A 12,243-nucleotide genomic window follows, 5' to 3' on the forward strand; every position below is an offset into this window, starting at 1 on the left:
CGGAAATGTAAGCTGCAATCGCATAAGAAATTCTGTAGAGGGGTAGGTAGGGAGGGTACGATGTGGAATACGTTGGAGGAATAATCCCATCGAAAGAACGTTACCAGGTAAGATAAGTAACTTGTTCTTCGAAGGGATTGTGTCCTCTGACGTATTCCACATCTTTGACAGACTCCCGAAGCAGTACCAACGTATGGAGGTGGGAAAAGAATTTACAATTGCATCAATTCAGAATGCCCAGTCAAATTGGGGAATAGAGGACTGCCTTACCAAATGCCAAATCCTGCCCATGGATAGAATCCAAGGAATAATGTTTCACAAAAGTATGGACAGAGGTCCATGTGGCTGCCTCGCAAATATTGCGAATCGTAACACCCGTCTGTAGGGCAGTGGAGGCAGCCATACCCATAGTAGAATGAGCCCGTAAGCCTACTGGAGGGTCCTTTCCAGCCAAACGGTAACACTCAGAGATCGTTAAAATTATCCATCTAGATAAGGTCTACTTGGAAACAGCCTGACCTAAACACCTTCCAGCATAGTCAATAAAGAGCTGATCGTCCACTCTGACCTGAGACATCCGTGAGAGATAGAAACTCAAAGCTCTCCTAGGGTCCAACCTATGGAGCCTCTCCTCTTCCTTACTAGGATAAGGAGGAGGATAGAACGCCGGAAGAATTACCTTCTAGCTCAGATGGAATTCCGACACAACCTTCGGAAGAAAGGAAGGCCGCACCCCAAGGACAACCCTGTCCTTATGGAACACAGTGAAGGGTGGTTTGGCGGAAAGTGCCTGCAACTCACTCACTCTGCGTGTGGAAGTAACCGCAACTAAAAATACAGTTTTAAAGGACAATAGTCGCAACGGACAAGAATGTAAGGGCTCAAACAGAGCTCCCATTAGGAACTTTAAAACCAAATTCAAATCCAGGCACCTGGAAAGGCGACGGTGGAAACACATTAGTTAGCCTTTTTAGAAACTGAGATATCAAATGGATTTTAAAATAAGAGCATTCCTCAGACGAGCGCTTAAATATGGACACTGCTGCCAGGTAACCCTTAATGGTAACCACTTGCAGGCCCTTGTGGGCTAAAGAAAGCAAAAAAGACAAAACCAAAGGAATGGAATATTGGAAAGGATCCACATTCTGTACCCTGAACTTTCTCCAAAGGCAACGGTGCAGAGTTTTCGTTGCGAGCCTTCTGGCCGAAAGCAACACCTCCATCACGTCCTCGGGGAGGTCCCAATCCTTGTACCTCAACCTTTCAGATACCAAGCGTGAAGGCTAAGGGACTTGACCTCTGGATGTCAAGGCGACGTGGAGGGCAGATGGACAGGTCGAGAAGGTCCGGGTACCACACTCTCCTGGCCCATGCTGGAGCAATGAGGATCATCCGGGAACCGAACCTCCGTAACCTGTGCAACACCTGCGGAATGACGGGGACTGGAGGAAACGCGTACAGCAGTGGGAAGGACCACTCCACTACAAACGTGTCCCCTAAGGCTCCTCTTGGAGGAAATTCCTGCGAGCAGAATCTTTCGCACTTCTGGTTGACACTGGTGGCGAAGAGATCCACTTGCAGGGTTCCCCAAAGGGCGAAGATCTCCAACAGAAATTCCCGAGCCAGCTCCCACTTGTGACAGACCGTGCTATGGCTGCTCAGAGCGTCCGCCGCCACGTTTTCCTCTCCGGCCAGATGAACTGCCGAGATCGAAATGTCCTGCTGAATGGCCCAGGACCAGAGCTGCATCGCCTCCCTGCACAACGGGAGTGACCCTGCCCCCCCACTTTTTGTTGAGGTTGTGCATGGCCACTGTATTGTCCGTCATAATCAGGACATTGTTCCCCGCACAGATGGCAGAAAAGCCTTGAGGGCTAGCCTGACAGCCCGCAGCTCTAACAGATTGATGTGGAGTCTGGACTCCGACAGAAACCAACGGCCGCTGGCCGTCAACTCGTTGGCATGAGCTCCCCACCCCGTGAGGGATGCATCCGCCACGATCGTTATCTCTGGCCACGGTTGCCAAAATGGAGCACCCTTCATCAAAATACCTTCGACGGCCCACCACAGAAGATCCTGTGCGACGGAGGGCGGAATCTGAACGGGATCCGACATCCTGCCGGAGAACTGCGACCACTGCATCTTGAGAGCCCACTGCAGAGATCTCATCCGCAGCCTGGCCTCTGGCACCAGGAAAATGCAGGATGCCACGAGGCCGAGCAACCTCAAGAACTCGAACGCCGGGAGCCTCTGGGCACGTTGGAATTTGTCCATCATCTGCAGAATATGATGAGCCCTCACTTGGGGAGGCGAACACAACCCCAGGGATGTGTCGAGTACTGCTCCGATGTACTGGAGCCGCTGGGTAGATGTCACATGGGACTTCTTTAAATTGAGGGAGAAGCCCAGCTTGTGAAGGGAGTGGCAGGTGACGGATAGATGATCCAGGGCTTGCTCGGGAGAACGCACCCTGATCAACCAATCGTCCAGGTGGGGGGTAGACGTGAATCCGCCCTTTCCTGAGATACGCTGCCACCACGATCAGCTTGGTGAAGACCCTCGGGGCAGAGGTCAAACCTAACGGCAGGACCCGAAACTGAAAATGTGAGTCACCAACCGCCAACTTCAGGTAATTTCTGTGCTTTGGATGAATCGGCACATGAAAGTAGCATCCTTGAGGTCTAGAGACACCAACCAATCTTGTAGTTGAAGGGCCTGGAGGCCTTGAGAAAGAGTTACCATCTTGAACTTGTCCTTCCTGAGGAGCTTGTTCAGCCCATGCAAGTCCATGATGGGTCTCAACCCACCCGCCTTTTTTCGGGATAAAAAAATAAGGGGAATACCATCTCTTGTTCCTCTCCGCTACAGGCACCAGTTCTATGGCGCCTTTCTCCAGCAGGGATAGGATTTCCTGCGCAAGGAGCGGATCCAGACGCTTCAAAGAGAGCTTCCCCAGTGGATTGTCATGAGTCCTCTGCCGAAAGGGGAGACAGTAGCCGTGGGTTATGATCTCCAGAACCCACACATCTGAAGTAATGGGACGCCATTCTCCAAGATGCTGCGCCAGTCTGCCCCCAACCGGCGACCTATGGGATATGGCCTCATGAATTAGAGGACGCAGCTGTGACAGTGCCTGATGGCAAAGAGGCAACTGCCTGAGCGGCCTTGGCACCTCGAGTACCTTGCTTTCCACCTCTGGTACTCCTACGGTGGCACCTTTGACTGGCAGCTCCTCTCGATCTACCAAAGGAAGAGTAGTACCAAAAGGAACCTCCCCTCCATTGCTGTATTGCTGTCCCCTAGGACGAAAAAGCAGAGGTTGTCGTACTGCAGTGCTCAAAGACTTCGCTGCAGCTTTGGAGGTCTGCAACCTCTAAAGGCTCTCGTCAGCCTTGCTGCCAAAAAGATGGACACCATCAAAGCGCATGTTGAGAAGTCGGGATTGCACATCTGGAGCAAACCCTGACTTCCGCAACCACACAAACCTGCGTATCACGGTGCTCGCAGCCATGGACTGGCTGACACAGATTGCCATGAACAAATCCACCCTGGGGCGAGGAACAGGGTAGGGCTAAAAAACAGGCCTCACAGACTTGCTGAGAGCCTTTCTCTGAGCTACCACAGCCCTCCAGGGCACCTCTGGTAAATTCTCCTCAAAAGGTGTCGAGGGCGCCGATGGAATTGGCGTCAACGTCGACCGAGGCGCCGACGACTTTGACAATGGCTTCGAGGCCAGAGCCCCGAGCGTGTCCTTCGACGGCACGGCGCCGATGGCGTCAACAACTTCTTCAAAGCCGGAGCCTCGAGAGAGTCCCTCGACGGACATGGCGCCAACGGCATTGATGCCTTCTAAGAAGGCCTCACAGGCTCCGACGATCTCACCGGCGTCGAGGACCAGGACCTGGCAAGGCTATGGCGATCAACCATGTCCGATCGGGGCCTCGATGGCTCCCGATGATCGCACCGACCACCCGAGCCCGAAGGCATACGAGTGGTGGCTCTAGCTCGTTCCTTGCCGGCTTCTCTCGGAATATATCCCATTCGGCCGGCGACGAGTGTTTAGTGGGACAAGTTACCCGCCGTCTGCCAGAGTCCTCCGACGAGGATGGGGAAGGCGAGCGGTGACGGCGCTTCCGTGAATGCCTTGAAGAGGCAGAAGAATGGTGGGACTCACTCTGAGACCGAGACCCCCTGGACTTATGCCGACGCGGAGAGTCACCCCTCGAATCGGCGGTCGAAAGACCAGTAGATTTCGACAACTACTTCTTCTTCCGTTCCCGCAAGGCCTTCGAAGTCAGGGACTGGCAGTCATTGCAATCGTCGCTGGCGTGGCTTTCACCGAGGCACCAGAGGCAAACATCATGCGGGTCCGTAATGGACATTTTGGAACCGCAATCCCAATACTTTTTGAAGCCCGACTTCGGGGTAGAAGAAGACAAAGACATCATGAATAAAGTTAGAAGAACCGAGGCGTGCCAAGATTTGGAAGCGAACACGTTCGCGGAAAAAACGGAACTGAGGCTACAGGCGTTGTGCATCATAGATATAACATCCTGTCACGACGACCATCGACGGAGGCCCTCGAGGGACAGCATATCAACGTCATCGACACAGGACACCTACGCCGAAAAAGTTTTCCAAAGCAGCACAACTGTGGCCATTACTGTCAAAGATGTGGAATACATCGGAGGACACAATCCCTTCGAAATTGTATTTACCTTAAAGTTTTAACCGCATATTAATGATTTGTCCATTTCCGAGTGTCATTTCATAACATTGCAAGGTGTTTAAAATCTGTTTTCCACTCTTATTTGGTGAGGGGAAAGTCGGATTTTGATTTTGTTTTCTGTCTCTTATTCCCGATTACCTTCTGTGTCGTTCTATCCATTCATAATTGATTTTTGGGTTGAGTGAACATTGCACAGGGAAATCCTAACTTGGGTGCTATCTTTCCTAAATCAAAATGTGCTCCTATTCCCTGGTGTTTTGCATATGTTCTAGGGGAAGGTTAACCAAGTGCATTGCTCACAATTTTATTATAATTATCACCCTATTGGTGATTGCTGCCCCATATTAAAAATGTTATGATTTATTTTGAATTTTGAAATAAATAATTAAATATTGCATTTCACCAACAAGCCTGGTTCATGGTCCATAGTGACCTGTGGTATTCGAAAGGGGGTGTGATACCATCTCAAATTGAATCGGCATAAAATAAGGAGAAATGCATCTCAGTTGTGCGCTACATACTAGGCCGAGACCAAGGTGCGTCGCCTGATTGAAATCCTTAATAAAATAAAGTTTTAATTCATTTTGGTATTCAATAAGGAAGTCTTCAGCTTAGATTATTTTCCCTTCATTTTGCGATGCAATTATTGTTTGTTTAACTTTAACTAGATAGTTCAATATTTGGATACCTTGGAAAACGTGTTTCGTTTCTTGCCACACGCGATCACTCAAATGTAAAATATTTCCCTTTGTTTAATGGTTCAGAAACATAAGTGTTGGTTTCACTTTAAATAGTTTGTTCAGTGTTCAGAGACTTTCGAAAACATGTGCTTTGCCACAACCGACCACTCCTGATACAAAGTTTTTCCTTTTGTTAAGTAATTAACAAGTATATTTGTTTATTTCCCTTTAATGAGCCATTCAATGTTCAGAGATCTCCGAAAACAGGTATCTCTCTACACGCAACCACTCCGAAACAAAGTATTTCAGGAAACGTTCAAGTTCACACATGCACACTGAGTTTCTCTATTTCCAGAAACTCACTGGTCGCTTTGGAAGTTGATTCTGCAGCATGGATCACACGTCGTCCTCTCTTCAGTATCGGCGCTCCAGTTCCTGCCCCTCAGACACTCTTGGGGTGGTCCTCCACCACAGAGGAACGAGCATGTTGAGTTGAAAGGAAAGAGGCAGCCTTCCGGCACGGCTTCCTTCACCTTTACTGCCCTGCTGCAGGGAGACCTCACTGCCACGCCAGTTTCGAGGGTCCTGTGCTTCCTGCACCGGCCCCCTGATCCTCCTCCTGCCATTTTCCGTTTTGTTCCTCTTTCCCGCTGGTTTGGGCGCCATTTATCCACTTGCAGTCCTGTAACAGGCTGCAGGTGTGGATTATTGTCCCACTTTGAAGGACCATAATTAAAGAGACATGCTTGACCTTCACTAGTCTTAGTAGGCGTATTCCTCGTCCCAGTACTGGCAATTGTCAGTGGTGGAGAAATGTGGGAAGCAGACATATAATAGCTCAAAGGTTGGGGCAGGGTTGGGTTCATTGTCAATTGAAAAAGGGGACTACCAGGTCTCGCCCAAGGGTACCCCACTCTTATTCCCCAAGGACCCGCCACCCAAGTGATCCGCCCTCGCTTCTCTGCCCACCCCCCAGGGTCCGGCTCCAATAGCGATGGCCTTTCACTGGCCACCTTGCAGAGGATCCACGGGGGTTCAGAAGAGTGAGAATACCCTCATGTTTCTCACAGTAGGGAGGAATATTCTCTGTTGTATTGAACACCTATGGCCACCCTCCCACGCAACCACAATGGTTAAAGGTAAATATGTGTTTTGCACCAAATGCACAATGTTGTGGTGAGACCTCTGTCCCCTGCTGCTTGAAAAGGAGTACACCTGGGAAGAGTGGCTGCAAGAAAGATGGTGGCATTGCTTCTTCATTCATTTCTTCTACTCACACCTAGAGTAATGCACCGGGGCCTCTTCAGACAAGGATTTGTTAGTGCCTTGCCTCTAAATGTTTTGCCTGCTGTTTCTGCTAAAGGCCAGGACTACCTTGGCGATGTGCTCTCCTCTCCCTCTCTGTACTCGGGTGCATAGAATGGGAAGAATCGAACTTGAGAAGGCAGTAGACACAGTTGTACTTGACAAGGTAGCCGACGCACAACAGCTGTGGGTCTTATACAGACATTTTCTGAGCGCACTCCCTACATGACTAACTCACATTGGGAGTCAACATGATCGACAGAAAACTTTTAAAATAGTGACTGCTCCCTCGAAAACCTTGTGTTTTATTTACGTAGCACAACAATAATTGGGGGGAAATGGGCAGCTGTTGGTTCGCACGTACACAGCACACCAAGGATATTACTTCTAGCACAAAGGGTGTGATGAGCTGTTACGGGGACGCAGTACAACCACACGGTGAGTGAAAAATCTCTGTACACGATAGCACCATCCGAATATTGACAGGACTACATACTTTAAAATAAAGTCGGTACAGTGGACTCTACATCAAAAGTTCTAAATCTAGATTGCTCACGGGGAATGTCACTGATTATCACACTTGCGGGTTTTAAAATGTGCCAGATATTCCTGTTAAATTAGCCTAAACGTTGATATTTCGGTGTCCAGACTATCCAGTGGACAAATACAATGCATTGTGGCACATGTATTTTTAGCTGCATGGTACCCAGCATCAAAGGTATGTAAAGAATAGTAGATTTTAGCTCCTGGCCCTCCATTATTATCGAATTGTAGTAATGAAAAGTACAAAATATACTGATCTTTCAGTAGATCACCTGGGTATATAATGGGAGATTGTTTATAAAGCATGTCAAATAATAAACATAATTAAGTCATTTACTTTGACTTTCCATGACTGAACCACATAATATGCCACCCTATGCTGGCCAGACGAAGATGCTAACACACATGCCAACATATCCCAGAATTACTCTGCCTCACTCAGCAGGCAAATTCCTCAAGACATGTCCCATGATTCACCTGGCTCAGTGGGGAGGATGGTGAACTGCAGATGAAACCGTCTACAGCCCTCATCTAACCTACACACTCCCTGCTTAAGGCCTGACCTCTGCTGTGGCAGTGATGAGATGGCTCCAGAGAAACCAACTTGTTTGGGAAAGGCAGAAGGAAGTCACAAGTCATTGGAAAGGTGAATGGTCGACTTTCTCCTTCTGCATTGCCACTTTAGTAGTGCCATGAAACAGCCTAACAATCAAAACTGGTGCACATTCCAGCATCACGTAACTGCTTTTTGGCACGCCACAGCCCTTTTTGTTACTGCGTTTTCTTCTCCTGTCTTCTAACAGTAGCTCTGGGTAACTTCAGCCAGGCTTAAAGAGATGAAACTCACCCAACTGAAAATCATGAAACTATCAAAACATTAAAGCTTGCATCGCAAAGATAGTGTTTATGTGACAATTCAACGAAGCATGCACACCTTAGTGTGTACAATACTGAAAGTACAGTTTTCACTCACCTGGTTTACCTACTGGCTGGTATATGTGCTGGTTAGGCGTCTGGAAAAGAAAAGAAGATTAAGCAATAGGCTAGGCTGATTTACTCGTGTGCATTACACGCCATGACACTGCTATGTGAACTTGGAATGCAACCGTTCTGTTTGCTTTATCTGCACTATGGAACTGATCCAAATTTCCTTTCAAAGTGTCCCAACCACAAACATTCCAAGAGTATTTCCTGACATCCACTGCATTCCAAGGCATCACCAGACACAGAAGAGCTAACGTCAGGATTAAGAGTCTAGTTCATATTCTAATAGGGGAAAATGTATGAAAAATATTAAATGCAATATGTTGAATTGATTCATAGAAAAGAATAGAATAAGAATTGCAGTTTTAGAGTCCTGGATAATGTTTTATAAAGTTCCTTCCAGTGGGTCAAGTGTGGGCCACCAGTAAAATCTATACACAATGTGTTTCAAGGCTCAACAAGACAAGAGGGGGGCGGGGATGACAAACAAAACGGTTCTACTATGTCTTGTAACATTCAGATCGTGCAAGTGCAGTAAACAGAAGTGCAGTGGGAGAGGGAGAGTGCCAGTGGGTTAAGCGAGTGCCATGGAAGACCAGGTGGGCAGAGCCAGGGGAAAGAAGAGAGTCATGGGGCAGAAGGTCCATGTGCTAAGTGCGAGTAACAGGGCTGGAAGGGGTGCAGCCCCAGCCAGGCTAGTGCAGGGAGAGGGAGCCTGGAAGGGCAATTGCAGGTAGAGGGTGGGGGCAGAGGAGCCAAGTGCACAGGCAGGCTTGTTGAGGAGGGCGTGGTGCCCAGAAAGAATCTGTTGGCACCAGGCAGTCAGTCAAGAGGTAGAGGGGGCATTAGCAGGGGAGAGGGAAGGAGGAAGAGAAAAGGAGGGTCTTGAGAAGCTTCTGGAATTTAAGGAGATCCGGCTCAAGTCTGAGAGGGGCAGGGAGGCCATTCTAGAGGGAGGCACCTGCGGAGAGCGATCAACCCGTCCCTCCCCCCCCCGCCTCCACTCTCTGCTTGGATGGGCTTCTGATCTGCAGAGAGTTGGAGCAAAACAGAAGGGCTCTAGCAGGGAGGTATTTAGGGGGAGAGAGTTGAATGTAGTGGGGTCCCAGGCCCCAGAAAGCCTTGTGGATGATGCACAGCGTCTTGAACTTGATCCACGCAGTAACTGGGAGCCAGTTGAGATATTTTGCGGCTGGAGAGATGCAGTCCCTGGGCCTGAAGCCAAGGCTAAGTCTCGCAGTCCTATTCTGGATTAGTTGGAGGGGGCGAAGGGAGGAGTTAGGCAGGTTGCGGAAGAGGTTGTTGGAGTAGTTAAGCCTGGAGAGGACCAGAGCTCTTAAGAAATTGAGTTTCTGGGGGAAGGTGAGGAAAGGGAGAATGCCTCTGAGGAGGGGCAGCTGAAAGTGGGCCTTCTTGGCAAGGTCCGTGAAGTGAGGAGAGAGAGGAGTCGAAGATGACACCAAGGTTTTTTGCCTCACAGAAATGTGAGGGGAGGAGGCCCATGAAGTGTGGGCAGAGTGTAGAAGGGAGTGAGGGAGCTGGGGTCCCAATGAAAAGGATATCAGTCTTACTGGCATTAAGGCAGAGATCGTTAGCAGTGCACAATGCCTAAATAGCAGACAGGCAGTCAGGATTGAGAGAGGAGGCGGCAGAGGAGGGAAGCTTGAAGAGTTGCGTGTCGTCCGCATAAACACTGGAAGTTAGGAGAGAAGGCTGAGATCGGATGGGTTAGGGGGGCAAGGTAGATGTTGAAAAGCGAAGGCGAGGGGATAGAGCCCTGAAGGACACCACAGGTGAAGTGAGATGGAGGAGGGAAAAGGGCCCAGCTTAGCCTGGGAAGGTCTGTCAGAAAGGAAGGTGATCAGCCAGTCCAGGCCCAGGTCCGTGATGCCGAGGGTATCCCATAGGCGATTTATAAGGGTGGCATGACACGCAGAGGAAAGGGCACGAAGGATGAGAACGGAAGGCAAGTTGGAATCAAGATTAGAGAGTTTCAGTGCCTCTGGCAGCTATGAAGCCAGACTGGTGTTGTGGCGGCACCAACAGATTCAGTATGGTGCATAAGCTGGGAGATGGCCAGCTTCTCCAAGAGTTTGCCCAGGAAAGGGAGTAGTAGAGATGGGGCGGTATTTAGCAGGGCAGGAAGGGTCGCCAGAAGGCTCTTTGAGGAGAGGTCCACAAGAGAGTGCGCAAGGAGTGAAGGGAAGGATCTAGTGGCAAAGGAGTGATTGCAGAAATAAGCCAAGGCTGGAGCAAGGGAGACACTGTTGTCCTTGATAGTTCTGGTGGAGCAGTGGAGCATCTGTTTGGATGAGACTTTCATGGAACTGACCCGTCTAGAAACTTTATCAGTTAATATGGGAGAGTGAGGCCATGATGTCCTGAGTTTTAGTAATGAAGTGAGGGGCAAGGGAAGTGTAAGGGGCCAGGGAAGTGTAGAGGAGAAATGAAGACTGCAGTAGGATTGGTGAGTTCCCTGCACTTTTTGAAAGGTTATGCCATGTTGTTAGCGGCCCCAGAGATTCGGACTTGGATATAGGCCCTCTTTTTCGAGCGTGGATAGAAACTGCATGAAAGCAAGCTTAGCCAACTGTGAATATTTTTAGTCAAATTATGTCAAGTGGGAAAAGGAGGATTGTGTGGGGCCCAACATTATAGTGAGGGTGACAAAAACATTTTTCATTCAACTTTACCACAAGACACAACTGCGTGAATCTTTCCAACAAACGAATGAACCAATGCTGAATAATGTTTAAGTATTTTTGAGTTCTCTGCGAGGAGGAAAAGGACCCATTCGAATTCCTTTAGGGAGATTTTACCAACGCACAGTGCAAAAATCACTGATTAGATTGTCAAACTATGAGGAGAAGTTGGCAGGTAGCAGGGTCAGTTTGATTGGGCAGGCTCTTCCACAACCACAGTGATGGCTGATGGCTGTGTAGTGCAAAGGGGATCACTGTGACAAGGGCATATTTGGAGCCACATATAGTGATTGTCGGGCCCATCAGGCAGAGCAGGGGGGGAAATTTCACTCCAGATATGGCTGCAGGTAATGTCTTGGCACAGTGATTATAGGGCATAACTCCAGGACTTGCCCAGTGGGCAGTGCAGGAGCGGGGAGCTCATGGAGTCCAGGTCATGTCAAAAGGTCATACAACAGGTACAGTGACTACCGAGTATGGATATATATTGAAACAATAAAACATAAATAATAAATCTTAGAAATTCACAATAAAATTAAACTGAAGGGACTTTAGTTCTAATACAAAACCCATAAAACACAGAAATGTGCCAGTTGTTAGTATACCATAGCTTATGGCAATGCAACCATAATTCACTGACACCATGCACTGCTCTTATATGACATTACAATTGCCAAATATCAATGTATTTATTTAATTTTATAAAGCACACAGTGGCCCTGAGGCATTGTGGCGCTGTTACAGTATATTCACTTAGGTACATCTTAAAACAGACTCATTAGACATTGTTCGGGTGGTTAGACAGCAATACAATACAGTAGGAGTGTTCCATGGTTACAGGGGAACACATTCAGGTATAGTCTAGTTGAATAACTTGGTTTTTAGCACCTTTCTGAACGCTATAAGAGAGTTTTCCTTTCTGAGTATGAGTGGCAGGCCGTTCCAGGCTTTCGGGGCGAACACTTCGAAGCTGGTGCCGCCGGCTTTGACTCTATTGAAAGCAGGGCCTGAGAGTTGGTGTGAGTATTGGTCTCGTTTTGGTCTGTAGGAGGGCAACTGATGTATTTGTTCCACTAGGTAGGACGGGTCAGACTGAGATAAGCATCTGTGTGTAATAGGGAGAGCCTTGAACAATATGCGCTCTTTGATTGGGAGCCAGTGGGCGTCTCTTCTAGCCTGAGAGATATGCTCGCTCCTAGGGATACTTCGAGCCGCTCTGAGAGCATTATTTAGCGTGATTTGCAATTTGTTGATGTTATTGGCAGATGTACCCAGGAGAAGGATGTTACAGTAATCCAAC

At 48.6% G+C, this 12,243-nt stretch overlaps 1 protein-coding gene across 22 annotated transcripts in view; it reads right to left on the reverse strand.

The window, feature by feature from the left end:
- The window catches only part of PTK2 (protein tyrosine kinase 2), a 1,463,565-nt gene that overhangs the window by 47,017 nt on the left and 1,404,305 nt on the right, over positions 1-12,243 (reverse strand). For all 22 annotated transcript variants that reach the window (XM_069621702.1, XM_069621703.1, XM_069621697.1 and 19 more), the window contains one exon: positions 8,231-8,270. In XM_069621702.1, coding sequence (XP_069477803.1) covers positions 8,231-8,270 — 40 coding nt within the window. The remainder of the gene's footprint in view (positions 1-8,230; positions 8,271-12,243) is intronic.

Source organism: Ambystoma mexicanum, chromosome 5q (assembly GCF_040938575.1).
Source record: "Ambystoma mexicanum isolate Mex_15411 chromosome 5q, UKY_AmexF1_1, whole genome shotgun sequence".
Taxonomy (NCBI): Eukaryota; Metazoa; Chordata; class Amphibia; order Caudata; family Ambystomatidae; genus Ambystoma; species Ambystoma mexicanum.